This window comes from Canis aureus, chromosome 17 (assembly GCF_053574225.1).
Source record: "Canis aureus isolate CA01 chromosome 17, VMU_Caureus_v.1.0, whole genome shotgun sequence".
NCBI classification, from domain to species: Eukaryota; Metazoa; Chordata; class Mammalia; order Carnivora; family Canidae; genus Canis; species Canis aureus.
The window spans coordinates 52,542,278-52,567,234 of NC_135627.1; the positions used below are offsets into that span (position 1 = coordinate 52,542,278).

Here is a 24,957-nt window from a genome sequence, read left to right on the forward strand (position 1 = left end):
TCAAGATGATCTGCTTTGACTAAAGACTCATTCTATGAACACAGAACAAAATTCTTTTTACTAAAAGTCAAAAAAGTCAAACCCACTGTTTCACTAACAACTGACCCAACAAAAGCAGATCTTAATAAAGTTGCAAAATAAAACATAAGTCAAGGTCAGTGTAAAAAAAAATGTCCTATGTACTCAGTGAAGATACCCAATCAAACACCCTTCTGATACTATAGAGGTTAGGAAACTAGAAACATTATTTCTTAGATGCTTTGCAACTGAAGTTCTGTAGGTGACCCAGGTTCTCTAAGTATTCTCACATACACACAACTGGGAACGGAAAAAAGTGTCAGTGAGCAATGAGAGTGAGGTGGCAGCCAGCTTCAAGGGACTTGTTCTTTTAGAACAGCCACAGCTGAAACTCTCTTGGCTCTGTCATTTCTAACTGACAAAATCTACACACTATTCCCCATCTCTCCCAGAAATTCTGTAAGCTACTTAACACCCAGTGATAAGACCCTTTCAGTATTAGATGGTCAGGATGGATTCTATTGCCCACAACAAAAGCCACAACCTAAGGATAGCAATATTGTAATAAGCCAACTTATTAAAGCTTGTGCAGAAATGTTCATGGACAACAAAGTATATAAAAGAAGGTGAGAAGCCTTTCAAAAAGAAAGGTAAATAGCAGGTATCACTGAATGGAACCCCAGCAACACACAAACTAAAGAATCACATTTTATTCAAATGGTAGCACAAACTCTGCTGCATTTTATCACAAGCATATGACGTTATTAGAAGAACACGTGAGAAAATTACAATCAATTCTGCTTAAATATTTGCAATGATATCTGTCTTTTTAAAAGGAAGTGATAATATATAAAATCAAGGGCATTGTTAAGTATGAATAAGCAGTTCAGTATTCAGTAAAAAGAACAGATATGGTATTTGGCCTCATTTAGCCAGGCTCAAAACCCTTCTGGTCAGCCACATGGAAATAGCAGGTACAGTAGAAGCAAAGCAGGGTTTCGACACCAAATCTGCCACTTCCTTATAATACAATAAATGGATGCTGTGAGGAAAATATCTTTAGAATTAAATGAGATGTGTGGCACCTAGTGGGTACTTGATAAATAACAGCTGGATTAGGAACAAATAAAGAAAAAAAATACAAATACATCAACATTTAACAATAAGTCTAAGTTAACAGCTCAGGACACCCAATAGAAATCATGTGACAATGCTATATGACAGAAGAAATTCTTGTTCTAGGATTTAAAGAAAAGGTAATATGGAAGGAACCTATGCAAAGAAAAGTTGACAAAGGTCAGATTTGAGCTGGTCTTTTAAAAATAATGTAAATTTTTCAAAATTATTTATCCGCTCATTAAGCCACTGTTCCAGGTGTTGAGGATACAGCAGTGGAAGAGATAAACACGATCTCTACATTACAGAGGGAAGAGAACAAAAACAGACAAAGGAAAGGAGAGGACAAGAAGGAAGGAAGAGAGGGAGGAGACATGACTAAGAAAAAGGATCACGTAGCGGGTCAATGCTATACAGAAAATATTGGGGAATGTGATAGCTAAAGACTTGGTGGGCCATGGATGCTTTCTCTCAGTATATTTAGGTTGTAATTTGACAGACGAGAGGCCATGCAAACATTGGAGGTTAGAGTATTTGAGGCTTAGGCAACAGCCTGTCCAAAAGCCCAAAAGCAGAAGCTAGCCAGATTTAAGGGACTGAAAGTACCCAGTGAGGCTGAAGCATAATCAGCAAAGGGTCATCCAGCAGGGAGAGAGAAGGCTCGAGAGGCAGGCCTCCCAACCCTGGGCAGTGGTTCTCAACCCTGGCTGCCTGTAGAATTACCAACCAGCTTTTGTCAAAAATTCTAACCAGTTACTTCAGACAGTCTGGTGATAGGACCTGGACACTGGAAGTTTTTCAGAGTTCCTTGGGTGGTTCTAATAGGCAGCCAAGGTTGAAAAGCATTAATGGAGGGCTCATAAGCCAAGGTACAGAGTTCTTAACTTTATTCTATCTATGACAGGAAGCTATTGACAGATTCTAAGCAAGGAAATGTCATGATCTGATTTACTTCTACTATTGTTTAGAGAATAGATTATGGGATGCAACATATTCTAATTAAATATCTATATCTGTTTAATATTTACAAATTAAATATCTACAATTGAGTGTATAATTTTAATGTTTTCACCAAGAGATAAATTTTAAAACAAATAAATAAACTGAAAACTATAAGATATTAATGAATGGAAGTGAAGAAGACACAAATAAATGGAAAGGTATTCCAGGCTTATAAGCTGAAAGAATTAGTATTGTCATAATGTTCCAAAGCCTAAAGCAATCTACAGATTCAATATAATCCCTATCAAAACTCCAATGGCATACTTCACAGAAATGCAGCAAACAATCCTAAAACTTGTATGGAACCACAAAAAGCACTGAAGAGCCAAAAGGTTTTGAGAAAGAACAAAGGTGGAGGCATCACATTTCCTGATTTCAGACAACATCACAAAGCCATAGAATTAAAAACTATGATACTGGCATAAAAACAGACACATAGATCAATGGAATATAATAGGGACCTCAGAAGTAAACCCACACACATCATGAAGAAATTTATGACAAGAGAGTGAAGAATATACACTGGGGAAAGGATATTTTCTTCAATAAATGGTATGAGGAAGACAGTAGAACCATATACAAAAACACGAAACTGGACCTCTATCTTACACCATTCATAAAAAAATCAATTCACAATGGATTGAAGACTTGAATGTTAAGACCTGAAACCACAAAGCTCATAGAAGAAAATATAGACAGTAAGTTCCTTGACATTGGTCTTGGATTTTTTCGAATGTGACCGAAAGCAAAGGGAATAAACCCAAAAATAAACTAGTAGGACTACATCAAACTAAAAAGAAAAGGTTTCTGCAACAAAATGGGGGCACCTGGGTGGCACAGTGGTTGAGTGTCTGCCTTTGGCTCGGGTCGTGATCCCAGGGTCCTGGAATCAAATCCCACATCAGGCTCCCCACAGGGAGTCTGCTCCCCCATCTGCCTATGTCTCTCTGTGTGTGTCTCTCAAGAATAAATAAATAAATAAATCTTAAAAAAACAAACAAAACAAAAAAAAATAGAAAACCAACAAAATGAAAAGGGAACTTATTAATGAGAAAAAATATTTATAAATCATATATTTGATAAGGGGTTAATATCCAAAATATATAAAAACTCATACAACTCCACAGGAAAACAAAATAAAACAATCTGATTTAAATATAGGGATCTTGGGACGCCTGAGTGGCTCAGCAGTTGAATGTCTGCCTTGGGCTCAGGGTGTGATCCCAGAGTCCCAGGATCGAGTCCCACATCGGGCTCCCTAAATGGAGCCTGCTTCTCCCTCTACCTATGTCTCTGCCTCTCTCTGTGTGTCTTTTGTGAAAAAATAAATAAAATCTTAAAAAAAAAATAAATATAGGGATCTAAGCAGAAATTCTTCTAAACAGCCAATAGGTACAAGAAAAGATGCTCAGCATCACTAATCATCCAGAAATGCAAATCAAACCACAATGAGATTACCTCAGACCTGCTATTATCAAAAAGACAAGAGATAACAAATGGTAAAGATGTGGAGAAGAGGGAGCACTTGTGCACTATTAGTGGGAAAATAAATTGGTATAGCCACTATGGAAACAGTATGAAGGTTCCTCAAAATATTCAAAATACAACTACCATGTGATTCAGCAATCCCACTTCTAGGTATATATCCAAAGAAAATGAAAACAGGATATTAAGAGATTATCTGTACTCCTGTGTTCACTGCAACATTATTCACAAGAGTCAAGATAAAGGAAACAACCTAAATGTCCATCTATGGATGGATGGATAAAGAGAGCATGTTTTCTATACATATAATGGTGTATTATTCAGCCATGAGAAAGCAAGAAGCCCTGCCATTTGTGACAACATGGATGGGCCATGAGAGCATTATGCTAAATGAAATAAGCCAGACAAAGAAAAATAAATACTCTCTGGTATCACTTACATGTAGAATTAAAAAAAAAAAGTCAAATTCTTAGAAACAGAGAATGGAAAGGTGGTTTGGTTATCAGGGCCTGGGAGAAGGGAAATAAGGAAAAATTGGTAAAATGGTACAAACTTTCAGGTATATGATATATAACATCAGGGTGACTGGGTGGCTCAGTCAGTTAAGCATTTGCCTTCAGCTCAAGTCATGATCTCAGGGTCTTGGGATTGAGCCCCATGTCAGGCTCCCTGTCAGTCATCCATTCATGCTCTTTCTCTCTCTCAAAAAAATAAATAAAATCTTTGGAAAAAAAGATGAATAGGATCTGAGGATACAATGTAAAGCATGATGACTACAGTATTACATTAATTGATATTTACTAAGGGAGTAGAACTTCAATGTTCTTACCAAAACAAAAGGGAAACTGAGAGAGAAAGAAATATCTACAGATACTCAACCAACATAACTGATGTGTGTTCTTAAAAATCCCAAGTAAGGTTCCATATGCCAAATATATTTTCCACCAAATTCTCAACAATGGGTCTAGAAATATCGGGTTAGAGCTACTAGAGATATTCATAGCTATAGTAGATCCTATAAAAAGTAAATGATGCTAGACTACTGACTGGCTGCGGGGTTAGGTTAGATAGGAGAAGGCTAAGAAGTGTGTCAAAGCTGAATTACTTAACAACACTTTTGCTCAGTCTAATGTGTCCCCTTCGGCACTTTCCTGACAAAACTAAAACTGCTTTCTCTGAATTGATCCCCATGGCAGACACTGTGCAGCGGGGTGCCAAACACTTTTTCATTAGGTGGGAGATAGGGGAGAGTGGATGGATTCAAGGAGGGTCATTAAGGATAAATGTGGAGCCTCCTGCCTGAAGCAGCACAGAAAGAGGCTTGCTAAGATTAAAGAAATAGGCTGGTAGAGGAAGCAGGTCAACCTCACCTTGCTCACCTTCTTCTCACCTAGATGAGGGCATAATGGGCATCACTCCTTTCCTCTGCAGAGGCTGCCTGCCCATAGCTACCTAATTCCAGAAGAGTTTAAGGGAAGACAAGAAGCATCACAGGAGCTGGGAATGGTCAAAGATCTTCTTTAGATTGTTAATATCTTAACAGTAGTCCATAGAGTATAAAATCAGGAATGTGACTTGTACCACCTTGAATTCCAAGCTACTTCAACTCTAAATCCCCAGAGGCACTAAATGAAATCTGTTAAAGAATACCCTTCCCTTTGCTGTCCTTTTTGACTGTCTCTATGGCTTAATCAAATGGCTTTCATGTCAGATACCTCAGAAAGCCCTGTTTCTATTATGAGACCAGCTTGTAAACAGCAATAAAGTTCTACACATTCAGAAAGTGGTTTGGATCCTGAGTAATTGTGTTTTTTTAATAGGGGAAAAACAGAAAAACAAGGCATTTTGGAATCACTAAAGGCATCTAGACAATAAAGCTGAGGATATATTTACTTTTTATTTCCAAGAATAAAACACTTGCAAAATACGCTGTACATACAAAAATTGTGAATTTCAAAATCAAACCAAAGTTTTATCTTTCTTTTCTTTTTTGACATATTCCTCATAAAAAGAATATAGATATATAACATCATCACTAATCTCATTATTCTCTAGCAAACTCCTCATTCTTGCCATGATCTTTGATTGACTATAAAATACTAAGGCCCCTTAAAAGATTGCTCTAAGAGCTTAAAGGTAGAAAACAAGTGGCCATAATTTGACATAAGAAAATTATGATTAAAAAGACATAATGTGTAACAGCCCATACAGGAAACATGAAGGAGCAAATAAAAAAGGATTTTTTTAAGAGTGTATTTGAGATTAAATGACCATCAACTTAAAATAGACTGCTATATATTTAGGATGTTATAAATGAACCTCAGGGTAACCACAAACTCAAAATCTGTAACATATACAAAAAAATAAAGGGGAAGAAATCCAAACACCGTACTACAGAAACTCATCAATCACAAAGAAAGTGTAAGAGAGGAACAGAGAACTACAAAAATGACGAGAAAACAATGAACAAAATGGCAATTAGTACGTATCTATCAATAACTACTTTCAACTACTAAAATGGCCTAAATGCTCCATTCAAAAGACACAGGGTGGCACAACATATTTTTTTAAAAATCCATTTATATACTGCCTATAGAAAACACACCTCAGACATGAAGATATGAACAAAATAAAGTGAAGGGATGGAAAAACATTTGCCATGAAAACAGACATGAGGAAAAAAAAAAAAAAAGCCAGAGTAGCAATACTTATACCAGACAAAATAGATTTTATTTTTTTTTTAATTTTTATTTATTTATGATAGTCACAGAGAGAGAGAGAGAGGCAGAGACATAGGCAGAGGGAGAAGCAGGCTCCATGCACCGGGAGCCCGACGTGGGATTCGATCCCGGGTCTCCAGGATCGTGCCCTGGGCCAAAGGCAGGCGCTAAACCGCTGCGCCACCCAGGGATCCCCAAAATAGATTTTAAAACAAAGACTGTAACAAGAGTTAAAAAGGGCATTATAAAATTACAAAGGGATCACTCCAACAAGAGGATGTAACAATTATAAATATCTCTGCATCCAACCCTAGAGCACCTAAATACATCAAGCAAATATTACTGAATACAAAGGGAGAAATTAATGGTAACACACTAATAGTAGAGGACTTTAACACCCAACTTACATCAATGGATGTAAGGAAAATCAATAAGGCAACAGTGTCTACAGATGACACATTACACCAAAAGAGCTTAACAGATACATACAGAACATTCCACTCAAAAACAACACCTGACACATTCTTTACAAGTGTACATGTGACATTCTTCAAAACAGATCACGTTAGGCCATAAAACAAGCCTCAATAAATGTAAGAAGACTGAAATCATAACATGAATCTTTTCTGACCACAACAGTATGAAACTAGAAACCAATCATAAGAAGAAAACTGGGAAAAACACAAACATGTGGAGGCTAAACAATTCTAAATAACCAATGGGCCGACGAAGAAATCAAAAATATAAAAAAGTACATGAAGACAAATGAAAATGAAAATATAATGGTCCAAAATTGCAAAAACAGTTCTAAAGGAAATACATAGCAATATGGACTTACCTCAAGAAACAAGAAAAAACTCAAACAATCTAACTTTACACACCTAAATGAACTAGACAAAGAAGAACAGATGAACCCATAGTGAGTAGGAGAAAGGAGATAACAAAGATCAGATCAGAAATTAATGACACAGAGACCAAAAATAAATAAAAATAGAAAAAAAATCAATGAAAGCAAGAGCTGATTCTTTGAAAAGATAAACAAAATTGGTAAGCCCTTAGCCAGATTCATCAAGAAAAAAAGAAAGGACTCAAGAGAAAAGTAACAACTGACACCACAGAAATACAAAGGATTATAGTATTCACTATGAAAAATATATGTCAACAAATTGGACAACCTAGAAGAAATGGACAAATTCCTAGAAACATACAATCTTCCAAAACAGAATCAGAAAGAAATAGAAAAATCTGAACAGACCAATTACTAGTAACAAAAATTGGTAATCAATTACCAAATTTGGTAATCAAGAACTACCAAAAAATAATGATCCAGGACCAGATGGATTCACAGGTGAATTCTACCAAACATTTATTTTTTTTTAAGATTTTATTTATGAGAGACACAGAGAGAGAGGCAGAAACACAGGCAGAGGGAGAAACAGGCTCCACTCAAAGAGCCCAATGTAGGACCCGATCCCGGGTCTCCAGGATCACACCCCGGACTGCAGGTGGCGCTAAACCGCTGCACCACCGGGGCTGCCTCTACCAAACATTTAAAGAAGAATTAGTGCCCATTCTTCTCAAACTATCCCAAAAAATGGAAGAGGAAGAAAAACTTCTAAATACATTCCATGACACTAAAACTACCCTGATACCAAAACCATACAAAGACACCACAAAAAGGGAAAACTACAGGCCAATATCCAACAATACTTTCAATGGATCGCTCACCCTCACCCTGATCAAGTGGAATTTATTCCAGGGGTGCAAGGATAGTTTAATATTTGCAAATCAATCCACATGATACATACATCACAGTAACAAGATGACGGATAAAAATCACTATCATCTCAATGGATGCAGAAAAAGGGTTTGACAAAATTCAACATCTGTTCATGCTAAAAACTCTCAAAAAATGTACATTTAGAGGAAATATACCTCTACATAATAAAGACCATATATGAAAAACTCACAGCAAACATCGTGCTCCATGGTAAAAAACTGAGAGCTTTTCCTCTAAGATGAGGAACAAGACAAGGACTTCCAGTCTTACCACTTTTATTCAACATAGTATGAGTATTGAGCCACAGCACTCAGACAAAAAAAAAGAAGAGGTATCCATATTGATAAAGAAGAACTATCACTATTTGCAGATGAAATAATACTATACATAGAAAACCCTAAAGACTCCACCAAAAAAAAAAAAAAAAACTATTAGAAGTGATAAATGAATTTGGTAAAGTTGCAGATATAAAATAGCCAGAAATTAGTAGTAGCATAGGAAACATAGTCAATGATATTGGAATAGCACTGTATGGTGACAGATGGTAGCTACACTCCTGGTGAGCTTAGCACAAGACATAGAGAAGCTGAATCACTACTGTACACCTGACACTATATAACATTGTGTCAACTATAGTCAAATAAAAAAATAAAAAGAAAAAAAATTCTCCTAAGATTCCTAATCAAGATTACTTCAAAGTACATTTAAAACAAAAGTACTAACTAACAGAGATGATCAAGTATAACAATGTGTTCTTACCAATAGTACTGGACTTCATTACACAGTGTCCTTAAATTTGGAGCTATTCCACAGAGAATCCCCAAATTTGAAAATCTTTCCTTCTTCAAGTTTACAGATCCCATGTTTTTGCATCACCAAGGATGGTAAATGAAATACCTTTCAGGCTACAGTTCCTTATTTGGTAGGATTCCTTGGTCACTTGTTTTCTTCCCTGGGCTAATGGATTTGGTTTAATCGTAATGTTTATTTTTATACACATGACCAAAGGCCTCCTACTGTGTTTTTAGAAATCTAATAAATACCTCATGATAACTAAATTTGTTAAGATAATACAAAAGATTTTGTCTATTACTAAGAAGTACATGGTTTCAATTAAATAAGAAGTCTAGTGCATAGTTCAAAAATATTATAAAAGATTTGAATATCAAATTTGGATACTTTTTTAAAAAGCAAATATAAAATCTATTGTCTTTTAAGTGGCAAATTTGTGCAACATAAGGCTATTTTTTCTAAATGAAACTTTATAATTGTGCAGTTAAATTTTAACACACTTTTCATTTTTTACAATATATGTTTAAAAGATGATCAAGTTAAACCAGCAGTATCTTGACTTTTCAATACATAACTCTGTGCTATGTCCTGTCATATACACACTCCAAGTAGTTCGAGTTGTGAGCTTAATGTAAAATACTGCAAGTGTCATTACATTCGACTTTTGACTATGCCTCTGTCAAAATGAGAACCTAAGATACATTTCAGAAAGCTTCAGTTATAAAAATAACACACTGTTGAGATGGATTTCTATCAGTTGAAGATAACCATGAATTTTTTTAAATTCCCCCATTTCATTATGTTGTTTTTAAAAAGCTAGCAAGTAGAAAAACAGACCAAGACTAAAAAACAAACTGATGTGACAACACTAGCAGGCTAAAGTAGATCACGCTGATGTGAAGCAAAGCATTTCAAATAAAAACAGATGGTAGTAGGGCCTCGACCCAGTTCCTTCTTATCTCAGAGTGAGCCTCATTGTCCACTGCTTATTGTTTTTAAAGATGTACAATTAGCAGGCAAAAAAAAAAGGGGGGGGGGGCTTGAAAATTAATAAGCTAGAAACTATTGTACAAGCTTTGGCTAATTTGAGGTATAAACTCTGGCACTTAACCTTTCTCATCCTTAATTTTGAAAGTCAGGAAATTCCACTTTACTGGCATATTTTAGAGTAACTCATTGGTTAACTTTTGGTAAATAACTTTGATTACTTCAAAGAGGCTGCAGAAAAAGTATTAAATCATCACGAAACTTTATTTTGGAAAAATACTGGAAATACATAGGAAATTACAATTCTAGAACTGAAATGAATTTGTCTCAAAATAGTCTCCTGCTTTATCCTATAAGAACTTGTTCTCAGAAATCAGAAGTTGATCTAAATAATTCTCTCGCTTTTTCTACATTTCAGAACACTATAAATAGAGAAGCTCTTGAATGGTTTTATGGGGAGAATGAGAACAATGTCTGAATAATCATAGCTATACCTGACATACATAAAAATAAGTCATTCCACCTTAGAATATTTTTAGATTTACCCCAACCTCTAAGATGGTACATATTTCCTGAGCATCTTCTTCATGCCAAGCACTGTGCTATGGTCTAGCCCACTGGCTCTCAATTATATTGGGCCCCATACACCCATTTTATAAACAATACCTTGTAACATTTGCTTTATAAGCTTGAAAAAATCCACAGGTAATACAATGCACCTATACACATTATTTCAAATAAAAATATAGGATAATGCCTAAACTTTAGTACAGGGAAAATAACTTGTTATAAAAATACTACATAACTTCAACAAATACATAGTCACAACTACACCAAAAAATATAATGATGAAGTCGGGTGCTTGTAGCTACAGAGAGAATCACTATCGATATGAAAACTATAAAAAAAAAAAAAAACTATATAGGCTGATGCAGGTGTGCTTTATTTGTAACTCAAATATGAATGGCAATGCTTTCCAGTGAGGTGATCCAAAATGGTCAGGGTGGTAGGCAGAAACATGCTCTTATAAAGACGTCCATGAGCCTGTGAAAGTGTTACTCTGCATGACACAGGAAATTTTGCAGATGTCACTAAATTAAGGACCTTGAGAAGAGGAGGTTATTCTGGATTACCCATGTGGGCCCAATCTTAAAACATGAGTCTGTAAAGCTGCAGGACCTTTCCCAACTGTGGTCAGAGAGACACAGGGAGGGCAGCACAGGGAAGACTCAGTGATCTGTTGCTGGCTGTGAAACAGAAGGTGCTATGTGTGAGGACTGGAGAGAGTTCAATCTAGAAGTTGAAAAAGGCATGAGTGAATTCCTTCGTAACCTGGTTATAAGGAAAGACTGTCTACCATGACTCAAAAGCTAGAGGTAATAAAACAAAATATTAATAAATTAGGCTACAAAAATCTTTTTTTAATTCTATGAAGCAAAAAAAACCTTATTCAGAGATAAAGGCAAAGGACAACTGATGCAGAGAGAAAATAGAAGCAGCATATATCACAGAGAGCAAAATGACTAATACATTAAGAACTCAAAAACAGATGGGAAAAAGGACCAAAAACTCAATAGAAAAATGGGCAAAAAAAAAAAAAAAAAAGATAATTTAGCAAGAAAAGCCATAATGTTCCTTAAAATTAGAAATGATTCTTTCCTAATGTAAGAAATGTCAATTAAAACTACTCTTAGATACTATTTTGAAGTATTAAACTGGCAAACATTAAAAAGCTTGGTATCCCTGTCTGTTGGCATTATTGATGGGAAAGCAAAATGGTATCATGTTTATAAAGGAAAATTTGGCAATTCCTAACAAAACTACCCATGCATTTATCTATCAACCTCACAATCTCACTTTTAGGAATGAGTCCTGAAAATACACTTCTAATGATATAAAAACACATGTGCACAAGGTCACTCACTGCAAATTTGTGTGTAATTACAAAACAATGGGAATAAACTAATTGTCCATATATAGGAGACTGGTTGGATAAACTCTGGTCTGTCCATATGAGGGAATAATAGGCTAAGACAATGAAGAAGGATGAGGAAGATCACTATGAAAAGACAACTGCCCTTATAGTTTATTACAAAATTCACAGAGGATATAGAATTTGCAAGTTTCACTTTCATCCTGACAACTACTATATGCCATGTTCCTACATGCTGCTCCTACCCCCTAGGAGCTTGCAAATGATGGGACAGGCAAATAGCTAAATTCCATCAATTCCAACATAAACACTTTTTTACGTTTCTATATCCCTGAAATCAGGATGCATCTTCAGTGGACAGAATCTCACAACAGCTGCTAGCCAGTGAATTATTCTCTGCCCATTTCTGAACTCAGTTTTTATATGTTTGTGGGCAAAAAAAAAAAGGACAACTATATCCATTCATGTTTTAGTCAATAAATTAAAGACCACTCGGGAAAATAGGAGTCATAGCTATTGCCTTAAAACATTTCAGTCAACCCCCTGTTAAAATCAAGAAAGTATCAGTATCAAAATTCAAATGGCTATCAGTAGTTTGGAAGAATATCCTGGAAACAATGGAAGAGCATTCTGTTCCTGACAAAGCACAGAGGGTGAGGAGAATATTATGTGAAACAACATACACATCTACACCTGAACCAAAAAATGCTTTAGAAGAGTCAGTCTCTGAAGGTAAAGGAGTTTTGAAAATGCTTCCACCATTTATCGCAGTTTTACTTTCTTTTTTCTGCATGCACAAGCGATACATGATCTAAATTAAGTCTAAAAGAGTTCTTCCATTACGAATAAAATAAAAATGCTAACTGATAAAGTCATGTCATAATTTAATTTGCTGCACTACCTTCTCAGCGAGACACAAAATAATGGTGTGTCTTATAATTGATGGCATGTTAGACTAAATCAGATACGGTATTATTACAGCACAGAACCACAGATTGAAGAGCCAGTGAAAGGCAGAGGGAGTACATATAAATCAAATTGGGGACATAACAAAAAACAGAGAGATAGCAGCAATGGAGCTAAACTGTGAAGAGTAAATGATCGGGTCCACAGGAGAAGGAGGTTCATATAGCACGAGCAGGGCAAGAAAGCATAGCTGCCTCACACAGCAAGTCATGCTGAAGAGACCACGAGCCATTTTTGATGGCTGGAGTTAAAAGGTGAATGTTAGCCCTATGGTTGAAGCCTCAAACCTAGCTATGAGAGGCTTGGAGGGGCCAAATTTAAAAAGTGGTGTGCCAGGCAACAGAATTTGAATAGTATCCTCCAAACTATTAGAAGCTGAGTCAAAGGCTTAAAGCAGGGGGAAAATGACAAAGAACAAAATTGTGTTGGAAGGATGGGTTGGGAAAAACCCAGGCTGCAAACAGGTGGGAAGCCTAGAAAGTTAGTGTTGATAACCAAGGTGAGAAGGGCTGAGCACCAGAAAGAAAGCTACTGTTACAGGAACACACAGAAGTGCTGACATAAATACCAATAAAAATGTGATAAGATTCTGAGCAATTAAAAAGAACAAATACTAAAACACCCAACAATGTGGATGAAGTGCAAATGCATTATGCAAGCGAAAGAAACCAGACTCCAAAGGCTGCTTAAATCCATTGTGGAAAAGACAAAATAGGTAGAGGAAACAGATTACTGGTTGCCAGTGGCAGGGAGGGGGTGGCTACAAAAAGGCACAAGGGAATTTTTTGAGCTGATGGAAACATCCCATTATCTCAATTGAGATAGTGGTTATACAACCAAATGTGTTTATCAAAATGGACTGAACTTTACTATATGTGAATTGCACTCAATTAAAAACAACAACAACAACAAAAACCCTCTTAATTAAAAGAAGAAAAACAAAAACCACCAAAACTGTGCCAAGGTGGAACACAGCCACACTCATTCATTCATGTGTTGCCTGTGGCTGCTTTTATCCTGCAACAGCAGAGTCGACTTGTTTCAACAGGGTCCACCTGGTCCACAAAGACAAAAATATTTATGACCCAGCCCTTTCAAGAGAGAATTTATCAACCTTGTTATAGAGTAATTTCACTCATTTGTTTGATGCTCCTTAAAAAAAAGCCCGTAAGTGTCCATAAAAGAAATGGGAAGACAGTAACAGAATGTGCATAAACATTCAGTTCAAGCTAACTAGAGAATAGAAATGAGTTGTTTTCTAAATACATCCTGAATTAAATCTCCAAAAGAAAAGAGTATATATTCGGTTCTAAATAACAGCCATAGGTTGTTTTTAGAAATGTTCACAAAACCCTCCCATTATATTACCACATCTTCTGATTCAACCTATTGCTTAAATTATATATTTAATAGATATTTTTTTCTTGTTAAAGTGACAAGAGACTGGCTTTTACTGAAGTAATTAGCTAGTGCTCTAAAACTGCTTCTTTATATAACTTCTATGAAACAACTAGCTTTTCTGTGTATTTGAGGTGTGAAGTGAGTGTGCATTCAAATAATTAGAGACGTTATCACTTCATTTCCTTAAAGCTGCAAAATATGGATAACAAAGCTTGTGGCATTTTTATTTTAAAAATAAAGCACAAGCACTATATGAAAATCTTTAAAATGTGGTAAGGAAAGAAATTATATCAGCTACCTAAAAATGATTTTGATATATATGAATTGTATTCATTATTCATTTTTAAACTGAAAAAATGAAATAAACAATTTTGATATATATGAATTGTATTCATTATTTATTTTTAAAATGAAGAAATGTAATAAATGATGAAATGTATAGGCAATAATCACAATGGTGACTTTAAAATTAGTTGAGCATAAATTTGAGTAACCTTTTCCAATAATGGTCATATATTACAGAGAGCCACCTACACTCTGTTGTTTCCAATAAAGTTTATTTATGAAGCAACTTGTTGGAGTAAGGTTGTAGTTTGTGGCTTTACAATTTAATTTGTAAAATTCCCTGTGTGTGCAACTGCCACCTGCTTATTAGTACCCTGATGAAATTTACTGAGGTAACTAACCCATACAATGCATAATTATAATGCACTCTAACTTATCTATGAAATTATGACAAACGTTATAGTTATTGGTCCTTGTAGCACAACTCTGACATTCCAGGCAAGAAATATGAAATCCTATTGAATAAAAATGTTCCTTCAAATTAGAAGGGAAATTTTATCCTCCTGACCTTGAAATTTTTATATGCACCAAATTTTATACTTTGATAGACTGCAATAAATTTTAAAGCACATTCTATACAAAGGAGATAGGAAACAAAGCAACATCATCAACAAGGAGAATCTGAAGAAGACACGAGATAGGAACCTTAGTAAGCCTGAGACTTGAAAAGGATTGCTCACGTCAACCATTTTAAAGTTCTCAAGTGACGATGACATACATTGTTTTCTAAAAATATATTTTGTAATACAAGAAATTTGAAGGAGCTGAAGTAAATAAATTCTAAGGTAGCCTAATGAAGGTCAGTCTAGTGAGAAAAGAACAAATACAAAGAAGAGAGGAAGGATGACACATGGTAGCGAAATAAGAAGTCAAGAAGACAAGATGAGCTACATAAAATCATAGAAAGTCTGCCTCCAAGGTTGAATATTAACCATTTAAATGAATACAGTTATCTGAAAATCTTGATGAGAGAAAAATCCAAAGTCAAGGCAAAGACAAGAAGTGAGTAAATAAATCCAAGACATAGAGTAGTGAAAACAAAGAAGAAAGAATGAAAGAAAGAAAGATACTTTCCACTGTGTTCGGTTAAACAGGAAGAAGTAGAAATTGTAGATAAAATGGAAGATAGAGAAAAGGATTTGGTTTGAGTTTAGCTATAGGAAGAAAAACTTAGCTAAAAAATCAAAATGACTCTAAGATTTCAATATGTTTTCAATAGTGATTATTCTCATTAAAAGTCCCAGGAACTCATTTGTTCTTAAAATTCTTATTGGAGTTGACTTGGCTTTTATCCAACCAGTACTTTAACAAAAGAAAGATATCTCAGCTCTGGTGCTGTTTATGATGGTGTGGAAAGAAATCTGGAAACATGCCCTTATCTGGTTATGAAGGAAAATAATAATAACATGGATTTCTTCAATAACTATGAAATCACTGGCTTCAACACTATAAAAAGAATAACCAGTTAAAAGAATCTGACCTAACACTTGAGCCAAGTGATTTAAGATTTTTATAACCTATTATAAAACTTACTTTATGTACTGCCACAAATTTGTGTTAAGGCTGTTTTTCTTTTTCTTCATATGAAATCCAGTTCTAAAAATAGTTGTCTAAAAATAAAGCAAAACCCACAGATTAAGTGTGGCTTTATACATGTACAAATAACAGGGAAATCTCCACATCTTCTAGGAAAACAGATGTTGGGTTACTTATTCCCACTAAATTCTCTATGTCAGCTCAAACTTCCAGAAAGTTTTCACTAATATGGACTATACTATTATAAAACCCAAACCCATCTTTAATTCTAGCAAATTCGTCCATCTGTCCAAGAGAGATCAATGAACTCTATAAATTAATGTGAAAATGTGAACAAAGAGTCTTATATTTGATCTCAGGAGCTTGGTTTCTATCACGAAAACAAACTGATTAACAGTTTACAAATCTGTAAATGTCAATACAATGCCTAATTTATGCTTTGATCCAGTTCATGGAAAGAAGCTGAAGCTCTATGGAGAGAGATGGAAACAGACCTCACCTACATTTTTATATTTCTCTATCCTTTTTTGAAGTCTATGCTTTCAGCAATGATTTTTCTTCTAGATATTTCTGTAAAGACTAATGAACAGAAAAGCTAAATTGGAAAAGGGGTTTTCAGCATATGCAATTAATTTGCATAATTAACTCTGCGTAGTTTTCTCAATCCTTTCTGGTAGAATCTTCCTACCTTTGTTTAGCCATCAATTAACAAACTGAACAAGAAAGTAAAAAATCATTAAAATAGTATTCTTGTTAGCTTGCTGTCACTCTCCAAAAATACATAAGAATTCTGTTCTCAGCCTCTTAAACTAATTATTTCACATATAAAGATAAGATTTTCAATGACAGGATACTTTGGATAATTTTCCAGTGGAACTGAGATCTGAATTGGTAGATACAAAGACACTCTCTTGCTTGGTTTTTCTTTTAATGAACAGCAGAATTAGGTGACCATAATTTTCACAGCTCAAGCACATAATCTTAGGATAATTTACCACTACCTGTAAATCACCATAAACGGACTATAGAAACCTGATAGAGAAACCATATTATCTGGAAAAACTGATGAGGTAAAAGTATTTTCAGCTTTCATGAGAATGAGAGTTTTTATTTTATTTTTAAAGATTTTATGTATTTATTCATGAGAGACACAGAGAGAGAGGCAGAGACATAGGCAGAGGGAGAAGCAGGCTCCATGGAGGGAGCCTGATGCGGGGCTCGATCCTGGGACTCCAGGAACACGCTCTGGGCTAAAGGCAGGCGCTAAACCGCTGAGCCACCCAGATGTCCCAAGAGTTTTTATTTTAATGTGAATAATCATGTGTATAATTTTAGAAATAATACTACTAACAAATTAGGTTGGAGTCATAGAGAAAAGAAATATTATCCTCAAAAGGTCTCCATATGATTTCAAAGCAATGGCACCTGGGAAATAAATTATCCTTGTATTATCCTTGACCTATAAGTGGAATATAAGATACCATAGAAAAATTTAACTTATTTTACAAATATATTAATGATTTGGGTCCCCCTTCAAAATTTAGTAGAACAGTATTTTCATTGGAAATTAGAAAGGTGATATTTAACAGGTTGATGAAATGATAAAATGCAATCCTCAGATCACTTCTAACATGAGCTATGTAAGGGTAGAGACAGATGAGCTAGCATACTGAACTACCTTCCTTCTGATCTCTACAAAAGACATCAAGAAGAGTGATTTCAGGGATCCCTGGGTGGCGCAGCGGTTTGGCGCCTGCCTTTGGCCCAGGGCGCGATCCTGGAGACCCGGGATCGAATCCCACGTCAGGCTCCCGGTGCATGGAGCCTGCTTCTCCCTCTGCCTGTGTCTCTGCCTCATTCTCTCTCTCTCTCTCTGTGACTATCACAAATAAATAAAAATTTAAAAAAAAAAAAAAAAAAAAAAAGAAGAGTGATTTCATAAGAGGGCAAGGTAGCCTTCATGGCATCTTCCGGATATTTAATTTTAAGATAAACTCCCTCTCCCACTTCCTTAATTCCCTTTAAAAAGCCAATAGATCTACAATTAAGTCATAAAAACTCATTTCAAAATTTATTTTCAGTGGGTTCCAAGACTTGTCACCTCCTGTACAGTGTAGAAATTACTTTTTCTACATGTTTATAGCTAAAGACCAAGGATATCACTACTATTTTAATCTCTTCACTTTTATTTTCTTTATGATTTCATAAACTTGGATCCTATGCTTCTTCATAGATTTTATTTAAGCTCTGGCCAATTCAACCAATAGGCACAAATTACCCTAAAGCAGTATTGAAAGGAATCTTTTCAACACTTTGAAAGATGAGCTGCTGACAACACTTTCTATAATCCAGAGTCACAATATGTGACTGGTTTGAATGTCATTTTTCCAAAAAAGAAAAAAAAAAATTCTTAATGTAAGTTAACAATAAGAAAGTTTAACTAAAGAATAAACTAAAACTGCAAAATACAACCTAAAATGTACCTAACTAGTATCACATCCACTTAAAAAATTGTTTAAAGAATAAAAACAGAGACTTTGCTGTAAGTAAAAAGATCCACCCAAAGCCTAACATATAGAATCAATACATTAGTAGGATAAAATGTCTTAGGAGATACCATTATAAACAAATACACAACGAGAAAACTTTACTCAGTAAAAACATCAGTTATAAGTTGCTTTTTTATATACTATACACAACATGTACCTTCACAAAAATAATTCAAAAGACTTAGGAATAAATTTAACCAAGAAGATAAAAGAAAACTATACAACATTGCTGAAAGAAATTAGAGACAAATAAATAAGAAGATATTCGTGTTCACAGATTGAAAGACATATTAAGATGATAATACTACCCAAAGTGATCTATAGATTCAGGGCAGTTTCTATCAAAATCTCAACAGCAACTTTTTCATAAATAGAAAAACTTATTCTAAGATTCAAATGGAAACTCAAGGGATCCTAAATATTTAAAACAATTCTGGAAAAGACAACAAAGTTGGGGGTCTCATACTTCCTGACTTCAAAACTTACCACAAAGCTGTAGCAATCAAAAGAGAGTGGAATTGAGATAAGGATAGACAGATAAAATAAGGGAGTAGAAGAGAAGGCCCAAAATTAAACTCTTGTATATACGCCCAATTGATTTTTGACAAGAATGCCAAGACTAGGGCAGCCCAGGTGGCTTGGTGGTTTAGCACCGCCTTCAACCCAGGGCCTGATCCTGGAGACCCAGGATCAAGTCCCACATCTGGCTCCTTGCATGGAGCCTGCTTCTCCCTCTGCCTGTGTCTCTGCCTCTCTCTCTCTCTGTGTGTGTCTCTCATGAATAAATAAATAAAATCTTAAAAAAAAAAAAAAAAAAAGAATGCCAAGACTATTCCATGAGGAAAAGACTGTCTTTTCAACAAACGCTGCTAGGAAAACTGGATATCCATATACAAATGATCTGAAGCTGGACCCTTACTTTTCACTGTGTACAAAAATTAATTCAAGATGGATCAAGGGATCAAAGACCTAAATGTGAGACCTAAAACTATAATAATCTTAGAAGTAAACATAGGGAAAATTCATGATATTGGACTTGGCAATGACTTATTCTATGTAACACCAAAAACATAGGCAACAATAACAAAAAGATAAATTAGACTTCATTAAAATTAAAAATTTCTGTGCATTAGTGGAAAGTATGAAGAGTGAAAAGACACCTACAGAATGGGAGAAAATATTTACAAATCATGACTGAAAATGGGTTAATATCCAGAATATATAAAGAACTCCTACAACCCAACAACAAAAAGACAAACTAATTGAAATATAGGCAAGGAATTTGAATAGGCATTTCTCCAAAAAAGACATACAAATGGCCAATAAGCACATGAAAAGATGCCCAATCTCATTAGTCATTAGGGAAATGCAAATCAAAACTACTAAGGAGTTACCACCTCACACATTGCTGCTGGGGAATGTAAAATGGTGGTGCTGCTCTGGAAAACAGTTTAGCAACTCCTCAAAAAGTTAAACACAGAATTACAATACAGCAGTATCATTTCTAGGTATATACCTAAAAGAACTAAAAGTAGGAATTCAAACAGATACTTATACACCAATGTTTATGGTAGCATTTTTCACACTAATCAAAAGGTGGAAACTACCAGTGTTCATCAACATTTAAAAGATAAGCAAAAAGTAGTATATCTATACAAGAGAAAATTATAAAGCCATATAAAGAAATGAAACTGATATATGCCATAACATGAATGAACCTTGAAAACATCATGCTAAGTAAAATAGAGACAAAATGACAAAAAGTGTATGATTCTACTTAAAAGAGGTACCTAGAATAGGCAAATTCATAGGGGCAGGAAGCATAGAGGCTACCAGAGTCTGGGGTTGGGAGAATGGGAAGTTATTCTTTAATGAATACAGACTTTCTACTTGAAGAAAAATGTTCTGGAAGTAAGTCAGACAAAGAAAGACAAATACCATATGATTTCACTTAAATGTGGAATCTAAAAAACAAAATGAATAAACAAACAAAAAGCAGAAGCAGATCTGTAAATACACAAAACAAACTAGTGGTTGCCAGAGGGGCGGGATGAGGGGGACGGGTGAAAGAGAAGGAGAATCAGGAAAGAAATTTAAAAATTCTGGAAATCAATAGTGGTGGCAGTTACACATTTAATTCCAAGGAACTGTACACTTAAAATTGGTTAAAATGGTAAGTTTTATGTATATTTTTCAACAACAAGAAAAAATAGTCTCTCAGTCAAGACCTAATTATCTCCCACTGCTGCAGAAACCCATTTTGTTTAGATTTCCAAATTACTACTAAATGTGTTCTGCATATGTATGCACCTGCAGGTAAATTGAATCTCTCTTGAAAAGCAGACCCTGGTATGTTGTGCACAGGAGATGTCCCAGAATGCATTTTCAAAAATTCCAAATAAATATAATTGTACTCCAAATTGCTGATGTCATTTATGTACATCAAAATTAACAAGTCATAACTCAAGGAAAAATATTCTCAGGTTCTACTGATGGTCCAAATATGTATGTTTACAGTCCAACTGCTAAAAATGAACGTCATACCTGATAGAGCATGATGGGTTCTATGTTGTATCCTAAGTTATCTGCAAAGTTCTTAGCAATGACTGTTTTTCCACAACCCTACAAATGGAAACACAATCATTCAAGGGATAAGTCAAAACAACCAAAAGTCAGGAAACAGAAATATGCAGTGAGACTGCTATTCTTACTTTTCCTCCAATTAAACATATGTCCTTAACCATGTGAGACTGCATCATTTCAGCCAATAGTTGTTTATGGCTTAAAGTCTGTATAAAATGGTCTGATGCACAAGGTTGATTTATTGGCCTGGTCCCAGCTGGCACCTATAATTAAAGAGAAGTAAATATAATATGCATATGTTTTTCTCAAAACATTAGTAAATGAAAGCACATAACTATGCTTTAGAAGCCCCTAATAATTCCTTGCTCAATTTAATTCTGTACTGTTTTTGACATTTTAATACAGCAACAAGTATTTTCTCATTCACAGATCTGATCATCATTACCATCAGCCCTCCAAATCAATCATCCCTTTAAAATTAAAGCTCTGTGCTGTCAGATATTTTCATAAGAATCATGTCATTTTCAGGCTATTTATAACTTATAATAATAATGTCACTACTTGAGAATGAAGCTTTTTGTCCAAATTCCAATGCTCAGTACAGAATTTAGAGTCAGTCCATCAGGACTCTCCAAAGTCACCACTGACCTCCTGATTTTTAAAATCCATGTCTACAAATCCTTTTCCACTCTTAGCTTACCACTCAGAAGCATCTGTTCTTAAAATCTCTCCTCCCATCCTTCACACCTACTTCTTTTATTTCCTATCTCCTCCTTATTAGTCTCCTGGGGACCCCACTAGAAGATTTCCATGTTCTGCTGAGGACTCAGGACTTGATCATACTGTACACAGCATGAACCCTACAGAATTATAAGTTTGGAAGTGACAAGCGCAGATTAGTATTTAAGAAAGATCATCCTGGTGGTAACAAAAAAGGCTAACTGGAAGGGACTGCAGGCAATGAAGTCAGAAAGCCATTATCAAAGGGAAACAAATAGTGAAATCTTGTTCACACTTCATGCCTCTGGACAAACTGTTTAAACTGCCTCAAGTGTCTTATCACCTTTCCCCTCCTGACCGCTGGAAAAATCCTATGTCATCCTACAAGATGTATATATATGTACATATATTCCACAGCCATTCCAATGTAATCCTTACTCATCTGATTCTATTTAGACCATCAGCCTAGTAAGGTCATTGATCTGAAGAGACAGCAGAGTGTAATGGAAAGTGATCCTATCTAGAAATCTCATCTGTGATGTTTCTCAGCTGGTGGCCATGGGTGAATCAATTACCCTCTTTACATTTCCGCTTTCTAATCTATAAAATGGACATAATAAAACCTGCCTCCAGGGTTATTGGGGGATTTAGTGGCATAATATATGCAAACAGGCAAATATAGTAACTAATACAGAGTGGGCACTAATAATTCTTAATACAGAGCCTGGCTCACGGTAGATATACTCAATGTCCAGTTTGATGAATGAATAAATACATTAATAAGTATTAATAATATCATTAAAGCACATAAAAAGTTTATAATTAACGTGTACTCTGGCACATAAGAAGGCAAGCATTTTTCTTTCCTACATTCGCTTAAAATTCACTTAAGTCTGTGTTTTTCAAGCTGTGTTTCTAAGGGACAGTTTCTCATCACCTCTTGGGGTTCTCAGGGCCCTCAAAGAAAAAGAGGTAGAGCAAGCAGATGGAGCTCTATGACCAAATATCCTTCCCTTCTTCTAAACACTTTGTAACTAGAACAGCTCCTCTTTTAACTGTTTGCATGTAGCTAAGAAAGATTTTATTTGAATAGAGTGGTCCTTAGCTGCTAAAATATGTTTGAAAACACTATTTCTTACTAAGGACTCAGAATACACAATGCTTTATTCAGTACTTAATTTGATTTGGTTTTTGGTTTGGTTTTTGATGAAAAGCTATCCCTGTGTTTCTCCTGAATTTTTCCAGTTTACAAACATACATGACTGTGGAGCCATAGATAAATAGAGATACAGATATATATATAGATGTGACATTACAGAACCAAAGAAGATTTATAAGAGGATGATAAACCCAATTTAGGTTATAAAAATGCGCAGAACAAAGCACATCTTAGAAAGTATAAAGCTTGATCTGTTACCTGAATGGTCACCTCTTTTTCTGCAATCCGGACAGTCACCGCAGCTTGGGGGGCAGGGCTGTCCACCAGCCTCTCCACTCTCACCACCTCTTTAGGAAGCATAGAGCTATCTGAATCTTGGAGTTCAAAGCGCTACAAAATTACAAGAAAATCATGTAATTTACATTTTATTTATTTTATTTTTTTAAAGATTTTATTTATTTATTCATGAGAGACACACACAGAGAAGCAGAAACATAGGCAGAGGTTTGAGAAGCGGGTTCCTCACAGGAAGCCCAATAAAGGACTCGATTCCCAGACCCTGGATCAGGACCTGAGCCGAAGGCAGATGCTCAACCACTGAGCCACCTAGGCGTCCCTACTTTTTATTATAGTATTAATGTTGTATATCCGGAAGATTCCATCTTAATTAGAACTGAAACTCACTCTATATTATAAAAATAGAGGTAAAAAATTAATGAGTATTTTTTCCTGTTTTTATAAATGCCATTCTCTTTAAGCCAATTAGTAAAGGTAATATGCAAATAGTCCCTAAAATTTACTAAATGACAGGAAATGGAGACACTGAATTCCTGAACTGCTAGCAGTTTGCAGCCTACACTTCTTGTTAATCAAAGGTTCCAGTTTCCTGGAAAGGACGATGAGACTCTTGACAACATGTCAAAGTAAAATAAGACCTATTTTGGTTGATTTCTTAAATCAACTGACGTTAATGTTGCCTAAAATTAATGAAACCAGAACTTCCTGAACACCACTCTGCTGTTTGCTTATGTGGTTAGCCTAACTGATTACAATAAATTCTAACAGTCTTCCAGAGTATAACTCATGGTCACCATGCCTTCTATGGTGTATGTTCTCAGTATTTATCAAACTGGTTGTAAAAGACCAAGACCATTGATTCTTTCTCCATGCGGATCAGTTATCAATGTTCTAACACTTGGTTACAGTCCTCATACCAGCTGGTTATATTTTTTAAATATGCACACAAAGAATACAAACAAGTATATGAAAAATGAGAATACTAATTAAAAATTAAATCCTATGCCCTTGGATAGCAGCATATTCAAGATGAAAAGCTTAATTCATTTTTAGTATCAAATAGGCAGAAATTATCCCCCCAAAATACTACCATAGTTTTAGAACATTATCACTATAATGAAAGAACTGAACCTCAATGCAAGAATAGATCACTGCTTATCCGACAGAATGACACAACTCCAGAAGTCAGAAGTACTTAAGACAATCACTTATTACTTTAACCTAAGAAAAATTGTCTATTTGTGCTACTATTAAAAAAATACATGTCTTATATATTATGCATTTTATACACGTAAATTCCCATAGTATTGCATAATTTGGTAGGAGTTGCTTCCATGTAGTAGACAAATAACAATTATTGACACTTTAATTTCATGCAAAAAAAAATGCTATACTGTATTTTAAGGGAAGTTCAATAGGAAAAGAGTAAGGCCTTAGCCAAGTAAATTCATTAGAATTTAGAACCTAGAGCCGTTAAATTCTAGAAAAATAAATATATTAGCTTAAAGATATACCCGCCTACCATAACGTCAGCCTAACTTGACATAGCATTGATTGCAGGGAACTTA

The 24,957-nt window shown here is 35.1% G+C and overlaps 1 protein-coding gene and 1 long non-coding RNA gene across 3 annotated transcripts in view; one reads left to right on the top strand and one right to left on the bottom strand.

The window, feature by feature from the left end:
• Positions 1-24,957, bottom strand: part of VWA8 (von Willebrand factor A domain containing 8) — a 353,299-nt gene that overhangs the window by 243,542 nt on the left and 84,800 nt on the right. For both annotated transcript variants that reach the window (XM_077855526.1, XM_077855527.1), the window contains 3 exons: positions 23,351-23,482; positions 21,342-21,476; positions 21,175-21,252 (listed from right to left, as the gene is read on the bottom strand). In XM_077855526.1, the coding sequence (XP_077711652.1) occupies positions 21,175-21,252; positions 21,342-21,476; positions 23,351-23,482 (345 nt within the window). The remainder of the gene's footprint in view (positions 1-21,174; positions 21,253-21,341; positions 21,477-23,350; positions 23,483-24,957) is intronic.
• LOC144287998 (uncharacterized) overlaps positions 1-24,957 on the top strand; it is a 236,382-nt gene that overhangs the window by 137,899 nt on the left and 73,526 nt on the right. The gene's annotated exons all lie outside the window — the stretch shown is intronic.